The sequence below is a fragment of the Aquarana catesbeiana genome, linkage group LG05 (genome assembly GCF_042186555.1).
Source record: "Aquarana catesbeiana isolate 2022-GZ linkage group LG05, ASM4218655v1, whole genome shotgun sequence".
Taxonomy (NCBI): domain Eukaryota; kingdom Metazoa; phylum Chordata; class Amphibia; order Anura; family Ranidae; genus Aquarana; species Aquarana catesbeiana.
Window position 1 is genome coordinate 409,640,235 of NC_133328.1, and position 25,475 is coordinate 409,665,709.

Below are 25,475 nucleotides of genomic sequence, written 5' to 3' on the forward strand. Positions count from 1 at the left end.
CTAGTTGGAAAGCAGGAACGAGCCCTGCTGCAAAAGAATTGCATCAAAAATTGTAATTACACGCCCCTGTTGAACAGGGGCTGAAAAATTGGGCCTTAGGCACTGGTGCCACAACACTGCAACCCCTCACAGATACTCTAGTTGGAACGCAGGAACGAGCCCTGCTGCAAAGTATTGCATAAAAAATTGTAATTACACGCCCCTGTTAAACAGGGGCTAAAAAATTGGGCCTTAGGCACTGGTGCTGGTGCCACAACACTGCAACCCCTCACAGATACTCTAGTTGGAGTGCAGGAACTAGCCCTGCTGCAAAGAATTAAATCAAAAATTGTAATTACATGCCCTTGTTAAACAGGGGCTTAAAAATTGGGCCTTAGGCACTGGTGGCGGCGCCCAGAACCAAAAGTGTTCTTACAAGCTATCAGCATGATCATTGAGGAAGAAGAGGATAATTACTCAGCATAACAGGATAGTCACTTGGCATAGGCAGTCTTTGAAGGGATCTGACATTTCAAAAAAAATTATTCGGTTACATCAGCATCAGGTGCTTGGTAGCTGGTGGTGATCCAAGACTGATTCATTTTTATGAAGGTCAGTCGATCGACCGAGTCGGTGGACAGACGCACCCTGTGATCGATTACAAAGCCTCCAGCAGCACTGAATGTGCATTCCGAAAGAACGCTGGATGCAGGACAGGCCAGTAGCTCAATTGCATAATGTGCAAGCTCTGGCCAGTGATCCATCCTCAAGACCCAGTAACCCAGAGGATTTTCGGTGGGAAAGGTGTCCAAGTCAGATCTTGCCCCTAGGTATTCCTGCACCATGTAAAACAGACGCTGGCGATGGTTGCTGGAACCGATCATACCTTGGGGCTGCGGACTAAAAAATTGTCTGAACGCATCGGTCAGACGGCCACCTTCTCCATCGCTCCTTCTTTGACTGACCGAAGCCTTAGCAACACGTTGTCCAGAAACAGGAGTTTGTAACTTCCCAGTCTCTGGGAACGCGTTGCACAGACCTTTCTGCAAGGCCTCCCGAAGAAATGTCATCCTCTGTTCCCTCTGCGATGGCAAGATAAGGTCCGCAACCTTACCCTTGTAACATGGATCAAGGAGGGTTGCCAGCCAGTATTGGTCTTTCTCCTTGATACCACGAATACGAGGATCCTTACGCAGGCTTTGCAGGATCAGGGAGGCCATGCAGCGTAGGTTTGCTGAGGCATTCGGTCCGGAGTCCTCTGGGTCACTAAGAACGACATGGTCCGCAGACACCTCCTCCCAGCCACGTACAAGTCCATGTGTTTCTTGGGACTGATTCCTTAAAGACTGCTGCTGATGCTGAGTGCCAGGCTCCACCTCTATACTGACACAATCCTCCTCCTCTTCCTCCTCCTCCTCCTCCTCTTCCTGTGTGATCGGCGGGCACGCAGGAACACTGTCTGGATAAAGGGGGCCTTGAGAGCTAAGGAAGTCCTCCTCTTCCTGCCTCTGTTCTGCCTCAAGTGCCCTGTCCATTATTCCACGCAGTGTGTGCTCCAACAGGTGGACAAGGGGGACAGTGTCACTGATGCATGCACTGTCACTGCTCACCATCCTCGTGGCCTCCTCAAATGGTGACAGGACAGTGCATGCATCCCTGATCATGGCCCAGGGGAAAAGAAAACAAGCTCCCCTGACCCTGTCCTGGTGCCATAGTCGCACAGGTACTCACTGATGGCCCTCTGCTGCATGTGCAGCCGCTGCAGCATGGCCAACGTTGAGTTCCACCTGGTGGGCATGTCACAGATTAGGCGGTTCTTGGGCAGGTTAAACTCCTTTTGGAGGTCTGCAGCCGAGCACTGGCATTATATGACTGGCAGAAATGCACACAGACTTTCCTGGCCTGCCTCAGGACATCCTGTAGGCCCAGGTACCTGCCCAAGAACCGCTGCACCACCAAGTTAAGGACGTGAGCCAAACAGGGCACATGGGTCAGTTGTCCCTGTCGGAGGGCGGAGAGGAGGTTGGTGCCATTGTTGCAAACCACCATTCCTGCCTTAAGTTGGCGTGGCGTCAACCACCTCTGAACCTGCCCCTTTAGAGCTGACAGAACCTATGCCCCAGTGTGGCTCCTGTCCCCCAAGCACACCAGCTCAAGCACCGCATGGCATCTTTTGGCCTGCGTACTTGCGTAGCCCCTTGAATGCCTACGGAGCACCGCTGGTTCCGAGGACAAAGCACAGGAAGAGGCCATGGAGATCAAACAGTTCGAGGGACTCCTCAGGAGGACTTGGTGGGGCTAGGGAAGGAGTCACTGATGCCATTGAGCTGAGGGAAGAGGCCGCGTTGGCAGCTGCTTTGCCAGACAAAGTACCCTGAGCATGGGTGAGGGAGGATGAGGACGGCTTGGTCATCCACTCGACCAAGTCTTCTGCATGTTGCGGCTCAATGCGGCCAGCTGCCGAAAAAAAGGCCAAGCGTGTCCCACGGCCATGTGCTGATGAGGATGCACCGTCTCCATGACCAGCACCATTGCCTCTAGACACAGAGCCTGCTTGTTCTCTTTTATTGGCTTGTGACTGTCTGCCTCTCCTTGTTGGCCTTCCAGACATACTAATGGCCTGTAGCTGCACTAAGCCGGGATATATATATATATATATATATATATATATATATATATATATATATATACATATACTGATACTGCAGTTAGCAAAATCAACTGCCTGCCTACAGTATGAGAACAGTATGAGAACACCACCAACCTTCCACAGGTAGCTTTAGCTTGTGCAGAGGTCGCACTACACTAACTTGTAGCTTTAGCTGAACACTGTGAGGAGGACGCACTACACTAACTTGTAGCTTTAGATGAATACTGTTCAGAGGACGTAACTTGTAGCTTTAGCTGAACGCTGTGCAGAGGTCGCACTACACTAACTTGTAGTTTTAGCTGAACACTGTGAGGAGGACGCACTACACTAACTTGTAGCTTTAGCTGAACAATGTGCAGAGGTCACACTAAACTAACCTGTAGCTTTAGCTGAACACTGTGAGGAGGATGCACTACACTAACTTGTAGCTTTAGCTAAACACTGTGAGGAGGAAGCACTACACTAACTTGTAGCTTTAGCTGAACACTGTTCAGAGCACGCACTACACTAACTTGTAGCTTTAGCTGAACACTGTGCAGAGGTCGCACTACACTAACTTGTAGTTTTAGCTGAACACTGTGAGAAAGACGCACTACACTAACTTGCAGCTTTAGCTGAACACTGTGCAGAGGTCACACTAAACTAACCTGTAGCTTTAGCTGAACACTGTGAGGAGGACGCACTACACTAACTTGTAGCTTTAGCTAAACACTGTGAGGAGGAAGCACTACACTAACTTGTAGCTTTAGCTGAACACCTTTCAGAGCACGCACTACACTAACTTGTAGCTTTAGCTGAACACTGTGCAGAGGTCGCACTACACTAACTTGTAGCTTTAGCTGAACACTGTTCAGAGGACGCACTACACTAACTTGTAGCTTTAGATGAACACTGTGCAGAGGTCGCACTACACTAACTTGTAGCTTTAGCTGAACACTGTGAGGAGGACGCACTACACTAACTTGTAGCTTTAGATGAACACTGTTCAGAGGACGCACTACACTAACTTGTAGCTTTAGCTGAACACTGTGCAGAGGTCACACTAAACTAACCTGTAGCTTTAGCTGAACACTGTGAGGAGGACGCACTACACTAACTTGTAGCTTTAGATGAACACTGTGAGGAGGACGCACTACACTAAGCTGTAGTTTTAGCTGAACACTGTTCAGAGCACGCACTACACTAACTTATAGCTTTAGCTGAACACTGTGCAGAGGTCGCACTAAAATAACTTGTAGCTTTAGCTGAACACTGTGCAGAGGTCGCACTACACTATCTTGTAGTTTTAGCTGAACACTGTGAGGAGGACGCACTACACTAACTTGTAGCTTTAGCTGGACACTGTGAGGAGGATGTACTACACTAACTTGTAGCTTTAGCTGAACACTGTGCAGAGGTCATACTAAACTAACCTGTAGCTTTAGCTGAACACTGTGAGGAGGACGCACTACACTAACTTGTAGCTTTAGCTGAACACTGTGCAGAGGTCACACTAAACTAACTTGTAGCTTTAGCTGAATACTGTGAGGAGGACGCACTACACTAACTGTAAATAGTCTAGCTGCCTGACTGTGGTACTAATAGGATCAAAAGAACACCAGCAATTTTCTTCAGGTAGCTGTAAATACTGTAACAAGACAAGCCTGCCTGTCAGTAGGAAGATAACAGGAATGGATCTAGCTAAACTGAATACAGTATATATATATATATATATATATATATATATATATATATATATATATATACAACACCTGGGATGCATATATATACACAATACACTGTAAGTGCAGCTAACCGACTGACTGTCCTGCCTAATCTATCTAACTCAAATGAAATGACACTGTCTCTCTCTCTCTATCTCTCAGCACGCCAGAACACACTACACAGGGCCGCCGTGTAGGCGGCCTTATATAGTGTGGGGCTTTGGCCAATTACAGCTCTCTCTACTGACAGCACTGTGACTGGCCAAGCATGCGGGTCATAGTGCATGCTTCGCCAATCATCAGCCAGCAATGCGCTGCGATGCCGCAGTGAATTATGGGCCGTGACGCGCCACACGAATTTGGCGCGAACGGCCCATATCGTTCGTAATTCAACGAACGACCGAACAGACGATGTTCGAGTCGAACATGCATTCGATTCGAACACGAAGCTCATCCCTAGTGGAATGTAAAGTAAAAAATGTATTTTTTCTTTACATTAGTACAAAGTTGCTTTAATAATCTATGGATGCAAAATATGGCCACAGCACAACATATACTGCAGGATATTTTTCAACTTCAATGAAGACCTAGAATGAAAAAAAAATGATCCCTTATATTGATTCAAATCAACAATGAACACTGGCCTTGCAAACACAATTTACTATTGTTGTTACAGTGCTGCGATTGTATTTCAGAGTACATAGCACAGTACTATATTATTGGTGTATCATGTTTACGTTTATTTACATTTAAAATAACTTTCTGCTGCAATTAAACTCCCCTGGAAAAATATGCATTACTTTAGCACTTCTGACACCTACAGGTTTGAGTTAATTTTACATGTATTTTTTCTTTTCATACAATTGCCAAATTTTTTTTCCCTGTTTCCAGGAGGAGTAGGACTGTGATTGGCCACTGCTAAAGCCAATCACAGTCCTGCTAGCCCCGTCCACCATCTGGAGGAAGATGACTCGCTTGGTTGCCACTACCAATCTCAGGAAGAAGGGATTTCACTGTGATTGAGAAAACCACAATCAGGTGACAGTTTGTGGAATTACTGTTGAGCTTCTGGGAACTTTGTTGAAATTATTCCTGAACCTTTGCATCACTTACTACTGAACCCCTGCACTCTGAAGCCAGAACAGAGAGAAACACACCGCTCCAGGCAAACTCAGGTGCAGGATGGATCACAGGTGCAGACCTCGGCTCACCACCGTGGAAGACGAACAAGACAAGGAATTGGTCGCACACTGGAACTCCAAATTATCTCGATGTCATCTTTATTGTCAAAAAAGGGTCAGACAGGTACAGGCAATGGTAGACGTTTCACAAGCAATAGCTTGCTTGTTCACAACTCTGAAGCCAGAGCCAGTATTCAGCGCAATGAAAATCACACCCAACTTTTCCTGTGGCACAGACGCCACACTTTTTCTCAGCTGCGGGGGCCCGACTTATCTAATTACCAATAATCTTCACATAGACCCACTGCTTTCAGAAAATGCCCCTGACCTGAGCTCATCATTGCATATCCATTCCAGATGCTTGTATGTGACATCACATACATAACATACATCACATATAAGCACGTGGGCTGGATGCAAGAGGTGGATCAGAAGAGTGTGCCAGGACAGGTACAGTAGACGTGTCTCATCACTGCTTCCTTTCACCACTCTGCATAGCACGCATATCATAGATGAGAAGAAGGTACAGCAGTGGAGCAGATGAGCAGGAGGAAACAGCGGTGGGGAAAATGCGCAGGAGGGGATCAGAGGTGGGACAGATGAACAGAAGAGTACAGTGGTGGAAGAGATGAAAAGGGGGTTCAGCAGTGGGACAGAAGAGCAGGGGGTTTAGTGTTGGGCCAGATGAGCAGGGGGGTTTAGTGTTGGGGCAGATGAGAAGGGGGTTCAGTGGTGGGACAGAAAAGCAGGGGGTAGAGCAGTGGGGCAGATGTGAAAGAAGGTGTATTGGTGGGACAGATGAGCAGGGGGGACAGAGGTGGGGCATAAGAGCAGGGGGGGTACAGAGGTGAGACAGATCTGCAGGAGGTACATTGGTGGGGCAGATGAGAAAGCGGGTTACAGTGGTGGGGCAGATGAGCAGATAAGTTCAGTGTTAGGACAGATGAGAAGATGGTTCAGCTGTGAGACAGAAGAGCATGGGGGTACAGTGGTGGAGCAGATGTGCAGGGAGGTACAGTGGTTGAGCAGATGAGAAAGGGGGAACATTGGTAGGTCAGATGAGCAGGGGGTTACAGTGGTGGGACAGAAGAGCAGGGTGGTACAGTGGTGGGGCAGATGTGCAGGGTGTTACAGTGGTCGGGCAGGGCAGATGTACAGGGTGTTACAGTGGTGGGGCAGATGAGCAGGGTGGTTACAGCGGTGGGGACAGATGTGCAAGGTGTTACAGTGGTGGGGCAAATTTGCAGGGTAGTACAGTGGTGGGGCAGATGTGCAGGGTGTTACAGTGGTGGGATAAATGTTCAGGGTGTTACAGTGGTGGGGCAGATGAGCAGGGGGGTTACAGCGGTGGGGCAGATGTGCAGGGTGTTACAGTGGTGGGGAAGATGTGCAGGGGGTTACAATGCTGGGCAGATGTGCAGGGCAGTACAGTGGTGGGGCAGATGTGCAGAGTAGTACAGTGGTGGGGCAGATATGCAGGGTGTTACAGTGGTAGGGAAGATGTGCAGGGGGTACAGTGGTGGGGCAGATGTGCAGGGTGTTACAGTGGTGGGGCAGATGTACAGGGGGTTACAGTGCTGGGGCAGATGAGCAGGGGGGTACAGTGGTGGGGCAGATGTGCACAGCGTTACAGTGGTGGGGCAGATGTGCAGGGGGTTACAGTGGTGGGGCAGATGAGCAGGGGGTACAGTGGTGGGGCATATGTACAGGGTGTTACAGTGGTGGGGCAGATGTGCAGGGGGTTACAGTGGTGGGGCAGATGAGCAGGGGGTATAGTGGTGGGGCAGATGTACAGGGGGTTACAGTGGTGGGGCAGATGAGCAGGGGGTATAGTGGTGGGGCAGATGTACAGGGGGTTACAGAGGTGGGACAGATGTGAAGGGGGTTACAGTGGTGGGGCAGATGTGCAGGGTGTTACAGTGGTGGCGCAGATGAGCAGGGAGGTACAGTGGTGAAACAGATTTGCAGATTGTGATCTGAAGTGTGGAGTTTCATGAATTGAGGCTGATCTGAGGTGTGAGAGTGCAGGATGTTGTTTTCTCACTACTAAGCAGTTTACAGCATTTACTTTATAAAAAATCCTTTTCATGATTGAGAGAGTGAAGTTGACATGTTTTTGTTTATAAAATCGGCACGCTCCATTTCTTTGAAAAAAAAATTTGGAACACTCTGCTCAAAAGGTTGCCTAAACCGGTATATCAGATATTTGTTCTGTTTTACTTTGTTTTTATGTAACCTGTTTCTTTTGATTATTTTTTTGTAAAAGTTACCAAGATTGACCTTTATACAGCTTCTATGTTACAAATAGGGATAGTAATCTAATATATATTAAATGTGATATTGTTCATCCAATGTTCCTATGGTTCTGTGCAGACGCTTCAAACTGGGAATCCAAATGCACTATGAAGCTTTTGAGGATCTTGTAAGAGAAAAATCAAGGACATCACAGGAATTACTAATACACTATATATTACAAGGAGCGACCACAGTGGAATCTGTAAAAAAACTTTCATGCAATAGAGATATACATAGTCCACACAGATAAAAACAATAGGCTATATGTCACCAACATATGGTGTATGTAGATCACATTTTATATTCATTCCAACTCACTGATAAAGAAAATGTTTGAATACTACCCAGTTAGCCACACGGGGGGGCCAAATCCAAAGAGCACCTTCAGGCTTTCTAAGGGCATACATTATGCATCTAATTTCCTGACTAAGCCAACCAAATCTGATATTTTTGTCCTGATTCTGCAAATACTTGGAAAAGGCAAAATACAAAAATATATTGCAGCCATGGCAGAAGAGTAGCGCTGGAGTTTTTTAGTGAAAAGCCTCTCTTAAAAATGGTCTGCAAAATGTTTAATAGCAACACTACTGTGTTTGATGGACTTACCCTTAAATACAATGTTACAATCTATATATTCAGACGGGATACTTTTGACTACTTTTTATGTCATTGTTCTCTAGTGATCAGTGCAAGAAAAAAAGTCATAAGAAGAAGGATATGCTTGAGTGTTTCTGGGGCATTGAAAAATGTATTTTTACAACACAGCTGACTAACCTGTTAGAAAGGCACAACAATGTATTAGTGTGTTAGGCCACTTTGGGTAATGTCTTTTGCCTTTTTTTAGGCTTGATCACACCTAAACCGGCCGCGGATCGCACAGCAACGCTGTCCGCCCCTGTTCTCCGTTTCAGGGACGAATCAGGGCAGAATCTTTGCCTGAATTCGGCCCTGAAATGGAGCTAAAGACGCACGTTTCTGTGCAGTGCGCTCTGCAGCCGCAACGGAGATCCATAGGGAGCCAGTCACATTCTCCTGCTATGCGAATTAGATGCGGTGTAAACCCTGCCTTAATGAAATCTAATGATTTTTAAGGTTTTTATGAGTGAAATTAGAATATTTATAGTGTCAAAAATAATTATTTGATCCCCTGCAGATTTTGTAAGTTTTTCCCACTTACAAAGAAATGAAGGGTCTATAATTGTTATCATAGGTGTATTTTAAATGATAGAGACAGAATATCAGCAACAAATCCAGAAAAAAAACACATGATACAAATGTTATAAACTGAGTTACAGATCAATGAGTAAAATATGTATTCGATCCCCTACCAACCAACATAAATTCTAGTTCCCACAGACTGGCTAGAGTATGTGCTCATGTGGTACACAGATTAGCCCTGTCAATTTAAGAAGGTGCTCCTAACGACAACTTGTGGGCGAGCTCCGAAGCGCTTTTCAGGCACTTCGGAAGCACTGCCCATTCATTGCAATGAGCAGGGGCATTTTGGGAGCGCTGTATACATCGCTCCCAAACCGCCACAAAGATGCTGCTTGCAGGACTTTTCTGAACGTCCCACAAGAGCACCACCCAGGTGTGAACGTACCCATTGTAATGAATGGGGGGCAACACAGGTGTGTTTAACCCCTTCTTTGGTGCCGCTTAAACAGTGCTAACGCGGCCGTGGCCCCAGTGTGAAAGGGATCTTATGAGTAAGCATATGAAGGCAAATAATTATAAAGATATATTATATGTCTGCTTTTGTAATAGACAGAAGTATGGACCATGCTTTCCCAGTTTTGCTGTCCACCCAGGCCTGACTAATTCTCATGGATTGCAAAAAAGACTATTCTTGTTGCTTCTAAAGAAGCAGCTTTTGGGCAATATGTTGGAAGTGAAACAGACCCTAAGTAAAAAATGCTAGTTTTTGCATAATTAATAGAAATAATATGTAGGAGACTTTCTAAGCCTGCCTCTACCTAGATGTGAATGGTGTGGGCGCTGCTGAGTGTGTGAAGTTGTCCACCTTTTTTTTTTTTAGACAATCAAATTTAATAAATCTTGTTTAGCAGTTTTTTTTTATAATTACCTGACTTTTTTCATCTGTGTTTCCATCGGGGACTTCATCTTCACCTTCTTCTTTTTCATATATATCCCCATTTATTTGCTCCGAATTTTCACCATTCGCATCTGCTGAATTAAAATGTTGGTCTTCCTCCTGTAGTTCAGCTTCATGATTAACATCTTCTTCTATGAAGTTGTTTAATCTTTCATGACTGGCCTCCACTTTATGATTTAGGATGCCATTCTCCTCATTTTCATCTGGTGGGATGTTGTCATGACCAGTGTCGTCTGCTTCTTCTTCTTCATTGACAGCTTCTCCACCATCAGCATCTTCGTGGTCCTGTACCTCCTCCTCAACTGTTTCTGCCACTCTCTGTAAAAGAACACACATTCACAATGTCACTGTCATTTGGGTGCACAAGGTAATTGGCATACTTATTAAAGCTGAAGCTTAGCTAAAAAAACAATTCTCTATAGCTTTACCTGTAATGAAGTACGGGGCCTTGAACAAGTATTCACATGTCTTGAAATTTTCCACATTTTGTCATGTTACAACCAGAAACATAAATGTATTTTATTGGGATTTTATGTGATAGACCAACACAAAGTGGCACATAATTGTGATGTGGAAGGAAAATGTTAAATGGTTTTCAATTTTTTTTTTACAAATAAATATGTGAAAAGTGTGGCATGCATTTGTATTCAGCCCCCCTGGGTCAATACTTTGTATAACCACCCTTTGCTGCAATTACAGCTGCAAGTCTTTTTGGGTATTTCTCTACCAGCTTTGCTCTAGAGAGTGACATTATTGCCCATTCTTCTTTGCAAAATAGCTCAAGTTCTGTCTGGTTGGCTGGAGAGTGTCTGTGAACAGTAATTTTCAAGTCTTGCCACAGATTCTCAATTGGATTTATGTTTGGACTTTGACTAGGCCATTCTAACACATGAATATGCTTTGATCTACACCATTCCATTGAAGCTCTAGCTGTATGTTTAGGGTTGTTGTCCTGCTGGAAGGCGAACCTCCGCACCAGTCTCAAGTCTTTTGCAGACTCAAACAGGTTTTCTTCTAAGATTGCCCTGTATTTGGCTCAGTCCATCTTCCTATCAACTCTGACCAGCTTCCCTGTCCCTGCAGAAGAAAAGCATCCCCACAATATTATGCTGTCAACACTATGTTTCACGGTGGGGATGGTGTGTTCAGGGTGATATGCAGTGTTAGTTTTCTGACACATAACGCAAACTGCAAACAGGACTTCTTATGGCTTTCTTTAAACAATGGCTTTCTTCTTCCCACTCTTCTATAAAGGCCAGATTTGTGGAGTGCACGACTAACAGTTGTTCTGTGGACAGAAATTTCCCACCTGAGCTGTGGATCTCTGCAGCTCCTCCAGAGTTATCATGGGCCTCTTGGCTCATTCTCTGATTAACGCTCTCCTTGCCCGGTCTGTCAGTTTAGGTGGATGGCCATGTCTTGGTAGGTTTGCAGTTGTGCCATACTCTTTCCATTTCCAGATGAGATGTTCAAAGCTTGGGATATTTTTTTTTTATAGACTAACCTTGCTTTAAACTTCTCCACAACTTTATCCCTGACCTGTCTGGTGTGTTCCTTGACCTTCATGATGCTTTTTGTTCACTAAGGTTCTCTAACAAACCTGTGAGGGCTTCACAGAACAGCTGTATTTATACTGAGACGAAATTACACACAGGTGGACTAATTAGGTGACTTCTGAGGCAATTGGTTCCACTAGATTTTAGTTAGGGGTATCAGAGTAAAGGGTGCTGAATACAAATGCACGCCACACTTTTCACATATTTATTTGTAAAAAATTTTGAAAACCATTTATCATTTTCCTTCCACTTCACAATTATGTGCCACTTTGTGTTGGTATGTGACATAAAATTTAAAAAAAAAATACATTTACGTTTTTGTTTGTAACATGACAAAATGTGGAAAATGTCAAGGGGTATGAATACTTTTTCAAGGCACTGTATGTGTCACATTGTGCAGACAGATGGGTCCTAGGGAAAACTTTTGTGGAGCGATGCCCTGTCCTCTTCCTGCTGCTGTGGGGGTTGATAGCTTTGGGTCTTCTGTGAAGCTGCAGTGAACAAGCTACAGACAGGGACCCAGGGCCGGATGTAAAGGGGTTGAAGGAGTCACCATCGCGACTGAGCCCCCTGTGTGCCTGGGTAGGAAGAGCAGCTAGGCCGGCTGAGACCGAGCTCCCCGATCCTCAGTCAGACTATAAATCGGCACTGCGGGGAGCTTGTCACACTGATTATGCCTAAAGTGAAAGCACAGTGTGTACTGTGCTCTTTGTCTCCCCCTACTGTGCAGTACCCTGCAGGAAGAGAGGTACCATACTGTCGTTTTTTAACACATGCAATCAGGTCCATAAATATTGGGACATCGACACAATTCTAATCTTTTTGGCTCTATACACCACCACAATGGATTTGAAATAAAACGAACAAGATGTGCTTTAACTGCAGACTCTCAGCTTTAATTTGAGGGTATTTACATCCAAATCAGGTGAACGGTGTAGGAATTACAACAGTTTGTATATGTGCCTCCCACTTTTTAGGGGACCAAAAGTAATGGGACAGATTAACAATCATCCACTTTCACTTTTTAATACTTGGTTGCAAATCTTTTGCAGTCAATTATAGCCTGAAGTCTGGAACGCATAGACATCACCAGATGCTGGGTTTCATCTGGTGATGCTCTGCCAGGCCTCTACTGTCTTCAGTTCAGTTTTGTCTTCAGCAAGTGAAATGTATGCTCAATCGGATTCAGGTCAGGTGATTGACTTGGCCATTGCATAACATTCCACTTCTTTCCCTTAAAAAACTCTTTGGTTGCTTTCGCAGTATGCTTCAGGTCATTGTCCATCTGCACTATGAAGCACCGTTCAATCAGTTCTGAAGCATTTTGCTGAATATGAGCAGATAATATTGCCCGAAACACTTCAGAATTCTGCTTTTGTCAGCAGTCACATCATCAATAAATACAAGAGAACCAGTTCCATTGCCAGCCATACATGCCCATGCCATGACACTACCACCACCATGCTTCACTGATGAGGTGGTATGCTTTGGATCATGAGCAGTTCCTTTCCTTCTCCATACTTTTCTCTTCCCATCACTCTGGTACAAGTTGATCTTGGTCTCATCTGTCCATAGGATGTTGTTCCAGAATTGTGAAGGCCTTTTTAGATGTTGTTTGGCAAAATCTGGCCTTCCTGTTTTTGAGGCTCACCAATGGTTTACATCTTGTGGTGAACCCTTTGTATTCACTCTGGTGAAGTCTTCTCTTGAATGTTGACACACATACACCTACCTCCTGGAGAGTGTTCTTGATCTGGCCAACTGTTGTGAGGGGTGTTTTCTTCACCAGGGAAAGAATTCTTCGGTCATCTACCACATTTGTTTTCCATGGTCTTCTGGGTCTTTTGGTGTTGCTGAACTCACCGGTGCGTTCTTTCTTTTTATGGATGTTCCAAACACTTGATTTGGCCACACCTAATGTTTTTGCTATCTCTCTGATGGGTTTGTTTTGCTTTTTCAGCCTAATGATGGCTTGCTTCATTGATAGTGACAGCTCTTTGGATCTCATATTGAGAGTTGACAGCAACAGATTCCAAATGCAAATAGCACACTGGAAATGAACTCTGGACCTTTTATCTGCTCCTTGTAAATGGGATAATGAGGGAATAACACACACCTGGCCATGGAACAGCTGAGCAGCCAATTGTCCCATTACTTTTGGTCCCTTAAAAAGTGGGAGGCACATATACAAACTGTTGTAATTCCTACACCGTTCACCTGATTTGGATGTAAATACCCTCAACTCAAAGATGAAAGTCTGCAGTTTAAGCGCATCTTGTTTGTTTAATTTCAAATCCATTGTGGTGGTGCCAAAAAGATTAGAATTGTGTCGATGTCCCAATATTTATGGACCTGATTGCATGTATGTGCATGTGTGTGTGTGTGTGTGTGTGCATGTGTGTGTGTGTGTATGTATGTGTGTGTGTGTGTATATGTGTGTGTATGTATTTGTGTGTGTTTATATATGTGCGTGTATTTTTATATGTGTGTGCATGTATGTGTGTGTTTATATATGTGTATGTAAATGTGTGTGTGTGTGCGTACATGTGTGTTTACATGAGTGTGTATATATGCACAGTACTTTTTAATCCTGACCCCCTATATGTGTACAATTAGAACTAAACCTTTTTTTACCACTTGTTCAAAGTACCAGCAAGAAAATGCAGTTCCTCTGAAAAGCGATACATGCTCAAAACGCTTTTCAGAAGCATTTGACAGGCGGTAAAAAGGCAATATGTTGCCTCCTCCTGTTTTAACCCCCTAAATGCATCATCACTATGCTGCAACTGCGTGCAATGCACACAGGTGCGGGGTGGTTAAGGTGCAGCCCCATTCACCTAGGGGTATGTTTCAAGGGTGCCTTGACTGGATAAAGATTGAGAAACACCGGCATAGAGGAACTGATCTCTCCATTTTCCTCCTACAGCCGCTGAATGCCAGTGCTTTTTTCCTGCCCCCCTCCCATCACAGCTATGCAGGGTTCTCCCCTTTCCCGCCAGCTGCTGCAGGGATCTGTCAGGATGAAGCCTTTTCTGAATGGAGAGTCAGTGATCCGTACTGATCACGGACTCTGTCTATTCATAACTGAAACATAGTAAACTGTGTTTACTATACTTCAGTTTGTGAATGAATGGGAAGCTCTGCACAGAACTTTTCCTGTCCATTCATTCTGTGCAGCTGAGGCTGTGTCCCCAATCTCCTTTCTCTGTCTCAAAGGTGAAACATCAGAGGTCTTTTTATACTTCTGATATTTTAATAAAGCCCCCAACGGCCGGGGGTCAGGGGGGCCCTTTATGGTTTCTTGCATCGGGGGCCCTGAAGGTTCTAGTTACGCCACTGCAGGGACCTGCCTCCTCCTCCACTGGGATTTTTTTTTTATAATGCAGAGTATACAGCATGTAATATGATCTGTGAATGGAGGAAAGTTTGATGAATCACGTTCTGCCCCATTCAGCGATCGTGTTACAGGCAGTGTCAGTACAAAATTATATACATAGTAGTCTACTACTATGTATATAATTTTGTACTGACACTGATTTTAATGTTGCTATTGTTAATTACTTATTCAATAAAAAGTATTAATTTTTAAATACTTCCTGGTCTGTCCTTACAATCCTGAGGGGTTACGCTGTGCCTTGCGCACTAGGCCTTTTTCTTGTTTGTCTGTTGGATTGAGCAGACCAGGTCATACACACACTGCCATTCCACAAATCCTCAGTTGGTGGAGGATATCCAAGAATCTGCAGAAGGGGAACTCCTTCATACCAGTTACATGGAAGGTGGTAACAACAGATGCCAGCCTGTCAGGTTGGGGAGCAGTCCTGGAAGGAGCGACTGTCCAAGTAAAATGGTCCAGGACCGAAAGAACCTTGCCCATCAATATTCTAGATATTCGGGCAGCGCGTCTAGCCCTAAGGGCATGGACATTCAGGTTGCAGAATTATCTGGTCAGAATCCAGTCCGACAATGCCACAGCAGTGGCTTATATCAATCACCAAGGGGGCACCAGAAATCATGCAGCCCAGGAAGAGGTAAACCATATCCTAGCCTGGACAGAAAAGCATGTGCCATGCATACCGGCAATCTTCATCCCAGCGATAGAGAATTGGCAGGCGGACTACTTGAGTCGCCAGCAGTTGTTCCCGGGGGAATGGTCCCTTCACCCCGACATCTTCCTGGCTATATGCCAGAGATGGGGGATCCCGGATTTAGATCTGTTTGCGTCCAGGTTCAACAGCAAAGTCGACAACTTTGTGTCAAGAATGAGGGATCCACTCGCATGCGGAACAGATGGTTTGGTGACCCCGTGGGATCAGTTCTCACTGATTTATCCATTCCCTCCTATTCTGCTGCTACCATGACTTCTTCGCAGGATCAATCAGAAAAGTCGATGGTGCTTGTGTCCCCAGCGTGGCCCAGAAGATCTTGGTATGCAGAGATTGTAAAGATGGCAGTAGGGGACCCATGGACCCTACCACCACGTCCAGACCTGCTTTCGCAGGGACCAATGTTCCATCCTATCTTATAAATGCTAAATTTAATGGTTTGGCTATTGAAACACACATTCTGAAGAATCTTGGGCTTTCAGGCTCAATGATATCTACATTGATTAATGCAAGGAAGCCAGCTTCCAGAGTCATTTATTATAGAGTCTGGAAGGCATATGTTTCCTGGTGTGAATCCAGGGGTTGGCATCCCAGAAAGTATGTCATAGGTAGAATCCTTGCCTTTCTGCAAATGGGGTTAGAGATGAAGCTGGCCTTGAGTACTATCAAAGGCCAAGTCTCGGCCTTATCGGTATTGTTTAAACGACCACTTGCTTCGCATTCTTTGGTCCGTAGCTTTATTCAGGGGTAACGCGGCTTAATCCACCGGTTAGGCCACCCCTGAATCCTTGGGACTTTAATTTAGTTCTGTCGGCATTATAGAAACTAGTTTTTCTGGTAGCCATATATTCTGCAAGAAGGGTATCAGAATTGGCTGCTCTTTCTTGTAAAGAACCATATTTAATTATTCACAAGGACAGAGTAGTATTACGTCCTCATCCTAGCTTTCTGCCGAAGGTGGTTTCAGGTTTTCATCTAAACCAGGATATTGTTCTACCTTCATTTTTTCCAGAACCTTGTTCTACGGAAGAAAAGTCACTACATTCTCTGGATGTAGTGAGAGCAGTCAAAATCTATTTTGAAGCGACTGCTCAGATTCGGAAAACGGATGTTTTGTTTGTGTTGCCTGAAGGTCCTAGAAAAGGACAGGCAGTGTCGAAATCTACTATTGCTAAGTGGATTCAGCAAGTAAATATTCAAGCTTATGGTTTGAAAAGGAAAATTCCACCTTTTTAAATCAAAGCGCACTCCACCAGGGCTGTTAGTGCTTCCTGGGCATTGCATCACCAAGCCTCCATGGCTCAAATCTGCAAGGTTGCAACTTGATCTTCAGTCCATACGTTCACCAGATTCTATCAGGTGGATGTAAGAAGGCATGAGGATATCACCTTTGGGCGTAGTGTGCTGCAGGCAGCAGTATAGGTCCTCGGGTCTGATTGCACCCTACTTTTGTTTGTGTCTCCCTCTCCTCAGATAACATTGCTCTGGGACAACCAATACAGTAATTACTGTGGCTCTGTGTCCCGTGATGTACAATAAAGAAAATAGGATTTTTATAACAGCTTACCTGTAAAATCCTTTTCTTGGAGTACATCACGGGACACAGAGATCCCTCCCCTTTTTCTGGTTACACATGTATTGCTTTGCTACAAAACTGAGGTACTCCCAGTAAGGGGAGGGGTTATATAGGGGGTTAAACTTCCTGTCTAGGGTGTGCCAGTGTCCATCACCTAAAGGTGCCTATATAACCCATACAGTAATTACTGTGGCTCTGTGTCCCGTGATGTACTCCAAGAAAAGGATTTTACAGGTAAGCTGTTCGATCTTTGAATGTTGATTCTACTTCCTGGTCTCCTTTTGCTGGATACTTGCATCCTGTTCTAGGTACTTCTGCACCAATAATAAGCAGCCCCATGCTAAAATCGTGTGGCCCTGGGATTCCAGCTCCAGAAGAAACCACTACAGCAAAAAGAGCCCATAACTTTATCAATACTATTATGAGAGATATTTGTGCAAAGCACTGGGAACAGGATACCTCCAAACATTGGTGGAACTTGAAAGGTTGCAATGGCGACTCTACTCCTGCTCCAGGGGGCCCATGCAGCCATCTTGTTTTACACCAGGCATCACTAAATGGCAGACTGTCATTCTTGACCGAGCCACTGTCCAATCTGGACCGAGCCACTGTCCTATCTGGACTGCCACGGTCCTGCAATTTAGGAACCAGTTCTTTCCCCCCCAGCCATCTCTGCTGTCATTATCACAAAGCCGACAGTGGGAGGCATTAAAGTCCTGGATGGAGGACGGGAGCTGCCCAAGTTAACAAGCAGGTGATTGGTTGCTAGGATGCAGGACGGTCATAGCAACCAATCACCAGCTTGCAGCTCCATCCAGACCTGCTGTGTCTCCTGAATTCTTGTCTGTCTGTGCAAGTTAGGGCAGTGGGGGGGGGGGGCAATGTGAAAGGGGAGCTGAGGACACCAATGTGAAACAGGGTGAGGATTATAATGTGGGGCTGAGGACTGCAATGTATGGGGGGGGGCTGAGGACTGCAATGTGGGGAGGATGAGGACTGCAATATGGGACATGCTGAGGACTGTAATGTGGGGGGGCTCAGGATTGTAATGTGAGGGGGGCTGAGAACTGTAATGTGGGAGAGCTGAGAGCTGTAATGTAGAGGGGGCTGAGGATTGTAATGTGGGAGGGCTGAGAAGTGTAATGTGGGTGGCTGAGGACAGTAATATGGTGGGGCAGAGAACTTTAATGTGCAGGGCTAATGACAGCAATGAGGAGGATCTGAGAACTGTAATGTGGGGGGGGGACTGAGGACAGTAATGTGCGGGAAGGGCTGATACCTGTAATGTGGGGGGTGGAGGGTGAGAACTGTAATGCAGGGAGGCTGAGAACTGTAATGTGCAGAGGGTTGGGGCCTGGAATGTGGGGGATGAGCATTGTAATGATGTGGAGGGGCTGAGGATTGTATTGTGAAGGGGTTGAGTTCTGTAATGTGGAGGAGTGAGTATAAAAATATGGGGGGCTGAGATCAGTAATTTGGGGAAGCTGAGAGCTGTAATGTGGGGGGAGCTGAAACTGTAACATGGGGGGACTGAGGACAGTAATGTTTGGGGATGATATGAAAGGGGGCAGAGTACACTGCAGTAAGGGGGGCATATGACAGTATTGTTGGGGAGGTTGATATCAAGGGAGTGTGAGGAGGGGGAGCAGAGGACACTGCTGTGAAGGGGGGAGGGGCTTGAGGTGAAGGGGAGGGGACTGTGGTGAAAGAAGTCCCCAACCCTTTTTTTAAAATAGCGCTGCACCAAGCCACATGGTGCTGAAGCAACATGTGGATTTGCATGTGTGAAAAGGCACCACAGGTGCCAATGTGAGGGGTGGCATTTAAGAATTAATGGCACCTCTGTGTATCTGCTAAAGTGCAGCACGTTCCCATGTGGGTCTGGAATATGTGCTATTTTGAGAGTGTTCTCCAGCTGCAGAAATGGGAACCTACCTAAGAGAAGACAGGGGTTGTGATGGAAAGGATCTGACCCATCGTGCAAAAATGCGATTCTGACCTCAGCTGAAAGAAAATTTTATTGACTGGACCTCTATGAATTTGAATTCAATACTCCTCTTTTACACTGTGTCACTGGGGAAAAGCGCCTGCCGCGTCACCCTGTGTAGGTAATTCAGTAAACTCAGAGGGCCCAGGCTGGCCAGTGAGAACCAGGAGAGCGCTTATGGTGTAGTCGTTTTGAAATAACAAAGACAAGATCTTGGTAAAGATGTAGAGTGGAGAGAAAGTGAGTATATAGGAAAATAATAACTCACATCTGAGGTTGAAGGGGATCATGATAAGTGGCGTGTGCAACCTTAATAATGCATGTGTAGAGAATAGATCTGTCTCTGAGCAGAACCTGTAAGAAAGGCAGTTGCATTCAGATACCCAGAGCTGGACCAAATCTAGTTCTTAGGATCTTTGAAGTGGTAAAAAGCCAGTTGGGTGGAACAATGCCAACAATGACCTGTTGAGATCCATTTATCTCCACCCCTCGGGCGTCTCTCTGCAGTCCAACTGGCATTTCTTTCAGACAAAAGATTATCAGGGGGATTGCTTTTGAGATGCAGGGAGCCCCATCAAGCACAGTGACACCCCTGTGCACAGGTAATTTGTATTCTGTAGTATGCTCAGCAAAATAAAACAAAAAACTCATAATCTGATGAACAACAGCAACATCTCAGCAATTTCTACAGTCTAGGGAGATTTTTGCAGATTTTAATCCTCTTTCATGTTCTAAATAGTGTGTTATTTAGTTTACAACCAACCTCCTAATTAACAAATAAATACTCTGGGCTAAAATGAAGCAAGTATTGCTTTTATGCTGTTTTTACCCTTTCTAAACCTATAACACTAAAACATGCATAAGCACGATGGTACAGAGAATGCCACAAAGCTTTGAACCACAGAACACACTCATTTTATTATTTCACTGAACACATAGGATGCCAACAGTTTGTGTTTCTCCTACTGCTGTAAGAGTGAAAAAGAGCCCTGGGAAAAAGAACGTAGTTAAAAGAAGCACTACATTCTAAAATATTTATCTAAAATGATGATACTGCTATGTGAGCCTTATCATTTATAATGAAAAATAAAAATTAATGAATGCAATATAAAGATGGGAACTCTTTATATGGCAAATTTGTATTTGGATCATCTTTCCGTTTGCATAGAAAGTGTATTTATGAGTATAGGTTATATGAACAGCTATGAATGTTGTTTTTCTAGCTGCAGTATCTAAAAAATTCAGTACTATAGTATTGCTTTCCATATACAAATCATTTTCATCTTTGCTGTGCAAAATTTCATTTACATTCAGTGCAGGAGCTCATACAGCAGGTGTAACCATCAAAATGGAGGTATAAATACATACAGTAAGAAGAATGTCTGATTATTTGAATTGGAATCGATCTGAATAGTCAAACATGCATGCATGATTCAACCATCTCATGTTGTCTCCTGAGCCGGTTACTTGCCTAAGCAGAATTGGTCTAGTTGCACAAGCACATACGATTAGGGCAATGGGGAGAGAGTGGAAGCTACATACAAACTAGGAAGTGGGAAAACAAAATGGGTTAGCCAAAGGTCTTCTACCTTGTCTGATCAGTTTGTCCACTGAAAATGCTCACTGTGCCTATTGTGGGCTATTGATGGTTTGGGTGACACCTAAATCACCAAAAAAGGACAAAATAGAAAAGTATCAATTAGTGCCAATGGGCCCCCTGACAGGAATTGTGTTATTCTCTTGACCAACAGACATTAGTCATGATTAGGACCGATGTTACGGAATTCTTCAAGGATCCTTTTCAAGACTTCCAGGACTCCTACTCCAGAATCCCTGTCAATACTTACAGAATCCCTTCCAGGATTTCCAGTGGTACTCACAGAATCCCTGCTAGGACTTCCAATGGTACTTGAAGAATCCTTGCCAGGACTTCCAATGGTACTCACAGCATTCCTGCTAGGACTTCCAATGGTACTTACAGAATTCTTGCTAAGACCTCCAATGGTAATCGTAGAATCCCTGCCAGGAAATCCAGAATTCCCAGTAATGATGTTGAGCATGTCCTCTGACCAGAAGTGTATATAAGGCCCAGACTTTGAAGTGGCTGGTTCTGTGTCTTATTGCCAGCTATCTTAATGCTCAGTAGCTATAATACTTGTCTGCCTGTTTGTTGACAACCCAGATTGACCTGACTATTCCTTTGCTTGCTGTCTGCTTTGATTTCTGCTCAGACCGGAATATGCTTTTGCTTTCTGCCTGCCTAGACCCTTGTCCGGACCTAATGCTTCCTTGCCTAGAGCCTTTTATACAGTCTCCACACTGTAGCCTCTTTGCTACCCAGGTGTCAGTTTGCAGCAAAGTAACCCCCAATCACTGGGGATTCCAGCTCATCTCCATCATCAGGAGTTCTCGGGAAGAGCAGCTGCTATTTATTTTGCATACCTTGGGTAAGCCCACATCAGCTGCCAGGGGCACCAAAAAAAAATTAATTTGTAGATGTATGACCAAAGTGTTTCCTTGCTAATCTTGTGATCTGCTCTGACCCACCATCGATTTGCAGTCAAGAGTGTTATCAAGACATCAGGAAACAAGGGATATGATTTTTCGTCTGTGTGCCATTTCCATCATTTCCAAATGATCCATACTGGCAGGTCTATGGAGTAACGTAAAAGGTTCGTCATTGTTGCCACACACCCCCCCCCCTTCTTGGCAGGGTGCTAAACAAGAAAAAACTCGAACCTTGCCTCATGAAACAAAATATGCTATGTATCTACACATCAAATAATTGTTACTTCTTTATTAATAATTTTCATTGATAATTACTAATATTTATAAGGAGCCATAAAGAGATAAACTATCAATATTGAAAGCTTGTGCCACCAGGCCACGTCTCAGTTTCAATAATAACATTTGCTAGGCTTTACCCACATATGTTTTTTTCTCAGCATGCAGTAGATCACAGAAGGAATTAGCTAAATCATAGGTTAAGACCACATTCGCACTTAGCGATTTGCATATTTCATAAACACTATGTGCTGCCACCCATACCTGATCATTAGCCCACCATATAAATTGACCCTTTACAACCAAGGAAGGTCAAACATCATTTTTATATAGGACTTGATATTGAACAGATTTATACTTTTATTTTGCTTAATGATGTGAATCACAATCTTATGATTGCCACTCAAGATGTTCTACAAATGGTATTGCTACAAAAACAGATACAGAAAACAGAAAATCTCAAATTTTGTATCTTTTGTAAAAAATGTAAAAACATATCATATTTCCACCACAGAACAACAGCTTAATGAGAAATTGCCTTGTGAATACCCATAGTGCTGTTATGCATTTGGTGAGTGGTTATATGTTTTATGGAATTTTGAAGCAATACTCCTTGTGGAACATCCTGAGTGGGAGACCATTTGTGATCCGTATAGTTGAAGGACTAATAAGATTCCATCGGTTTGATATCACCACCTAAAAGCAGTAGTTGACCTTACTTGGCTTTGGGGTCTATTCATATTGTGAGCCACTGTCCAGTTTTGGGTGAAGGCACATTGTGTTATAGAAATCAAAAGAAATACGTGTTTGTTGCATATACAATGATTAAGAGACTTTCATTACTTTGGTTTTAGGGATGTAAATTATATCAGTATTATACAAATGTATAATTTTCTATGAGAAAGAAATGCAGACTTGATAATGTAGCGCTCAGAAATGGTAGAGGCACCTATAGATCATAAGTCTCCAAACGGTATATGAAAACATACAACACTCACAAGGCAGGTGGGCAATTAACATGTTAAATGTGTTAAGCACAGGGTAAGATAATGAAATTCACCATCCATCTGGACTCGGTGTATAAAGATAATGCCAGCTTATGCATTTCGGGGATCTGGCCCCCTTCCTCAGAGCTGTGGCATATACCCTTTAATTATGTGCTAAAGATAATGCACTATGGGTTTGCACCCTCTTTGTTTGTGTTTTGTATAATTTTCTATGTCTGATTAATTTGTCGAATAGCAGCTCTATTTTTTATTAGTTATTTTATTTGTTTTGACACAGATGTGTCATATGTCATATATTGCTAACCACATAGTTCAGTTTTGAGCAAAAGTTAAACATGTTAATAACATACTAGTACTGAGCCATTTTTAGCTAAAATCTATGTAGAAATCCCTGGTGTCCCCTGACTGTAAAGTTAGTTATTGATGAAACAAAAAAATGAAATAATTGCTTATAGTCAGAGGGCGACGATGGTCAGCTTCAAACACAGGCGTCTCTTTGGTTCTGCATGTGTTATTGGTATTCACTTTAATATCTGGCTGTCCCTCTCTGAACTATGTGACCCTGTACTAATTTGCTTACTCGGAAATCATCTCAGAGTGCATTTATTGTACAGAAACAGTCTGAATGTAATGTAAGTTAATGAGCTAATTACAACAGAGAATGGAATGGGTATCTGCTACTATGCAGCTAATCCAAAGACATGACCATCTTTACATTATCCTTTAACCCTTTTGAATGCCTGGGGTAGACCTCCATGAAAGCCAAGCAGATAAACAACACTATAATTATGATAAGTCGTGACTTTCACCCATCACGTTTGCACACGACATCTAATAATTAATTAGCGATGTCCATATGAAGCTGAACATTCAAGTCACGTTTGAACAGGATAACTAAAAATTAATTAACGATGTCCATATGAAAGGAGCTTCTTGTGAACCTTTGATGAACTATATGCTCCACCAAATTGTGTCAAAACAGCACATTTACTCCAGCTGTACATATTCTTATGTTTGTTTATCTGTCAGCAGTTTCTAACAGCCACATTCCAACGTTTAAGAACTTTATTAAGGAAAGCCTGTTTAAAAAAAGAGTTTTTTTTTTTTTTAAATGTACATGGAGGTGGGGTAGAGTTCCTCTTTAAAGCTATATTTACACCTCTAAGCTTTAGTGTGGTACATTAGAAACATCCTGTTGTAGCTGCATCAGAATCTCACAATCTATCTGCTAACATGATTGCTTTAGGGTTGGTTCACACCAGATGCAGTCCAGGGCGTTTTTATTCTGCATCAAAATGCATGGACAGCACTTAACACGGATTCCAATGGCCCCTATTCACACCAATGCAATGCGTTCCAGTATAGTCAACAAAAGCAGAACATGTTGCAATTTGTTTTTATGCAATGTGGCAAAATGCATCAAAAATCTACTAGAAAATACATGTCCTCAATTGAGATGAAGAGAAAAAAAGAGGGGATTAAATGCTCCGGAAGGCATCAAAACACTGGAACGTGTCAAAGGTGCTTATGATGTGCACATTAAGAAATGCATCTGGTAAGCAGAAATTGTGGTTTAAACTGGCCCTTAAAGTGGATGACACAGCAGATGTATTTTTTCATGTTAAATACATGCAGGTTTAGTCATGTACGAATACATGTTGTATTTAAATTCTTTTTATTCATTTTAGAAAAAAATTACAAAAATGATACACCACAGCAAAAAAAGCCTATTATGTTTGAATGGATTGGAGTTAGATAGAACCAGATTAACGGAAGAGTTAAAACATTTAAAAAATGAAAAACCAGCAGCTACACATACTGCAGCTGCTGACTTTTAATAATAGGACACTTAGCGATGTCGGCATCGCAGCTGATGTTTCCATCAGCTGTCGGGTGCTGCTGCCATTGCGGGTAAGGGTACCCGGCAGTGTAGCCTTATGGCTTCACGCCAAGAACCCTACTGCGCATGCGTGAGGCCCCGCTCCACCTCTCCTACTGGCTCGGCAACAGGGAGAGGAGGAAGAAGCCCCGCGGTGATGTTACGGGCCACGGCCCGGAATCCCGGAAGTGGGAACAGGATACCTGTCAAAAAACAGGTATCCTGTCCCCTCTCCCCCCCGAAAGGTGCCAATTGTGGCACTGGAGGGGGAGAGGAGACAAATGAGCGGAAGTTCCACTTTTGGGTGGAACTCTGCTTTAAACAGTCATTTGTTTACATAAGATATGTAGGTAATGAAAAATTGGGAGGAGGAGAGAGAGAGAGAGAGTGGTGGTGGAGGATACCCCATAATTTGTAAAAGAGACAGCGGATGGGAGACTGAACGAGGCCTGCTTGGGTACCTGTTTCTTGCCCTCCCCCCCCCCCCTTGTCTCCCCATATCATCCTCTTTATGGTGTGGGGTCAATAGGTGAGAGAAAGGAATAAGAAAGGGAAGGGAATAAGAGAAATAAAGGAAACATTTCCTAAATTCACAGTAATTTGGAATAGTGATTGTGCTCACAGATATAGAATGCCCACAATGGACATGCATGGGT

The 25,475-nt window shown here is 44.0% G+C and overlaps 1 protein-coding gene across 3 annotated transcripts in view; it reads right to left on the reverse strand.

Annotated features, from left to right (window-relative positions):
* The window catches only part of DCDC2 (doublecortin domain containing 2), a 266,831-nt gene that overhangs the window by 11,695 nt on the left and 229,661 nt on the right, over positions 1 to 25,475 (reverse strand). For all 3 annotated transcript variants that reach the window (XM_073631151.1, XM_073631149.1, XM_073631150.1), the window contains one exon: positions 9,895 to 10,242. In XM_073631151.1, coding sequence (XP_073487252.1) covers positions 9,895 to 10,242 — 348 coding nt within the window. The remainder of the gene's footprint in view (positions 1 to 9,894; positions 10,243 to 25,475) is intronic.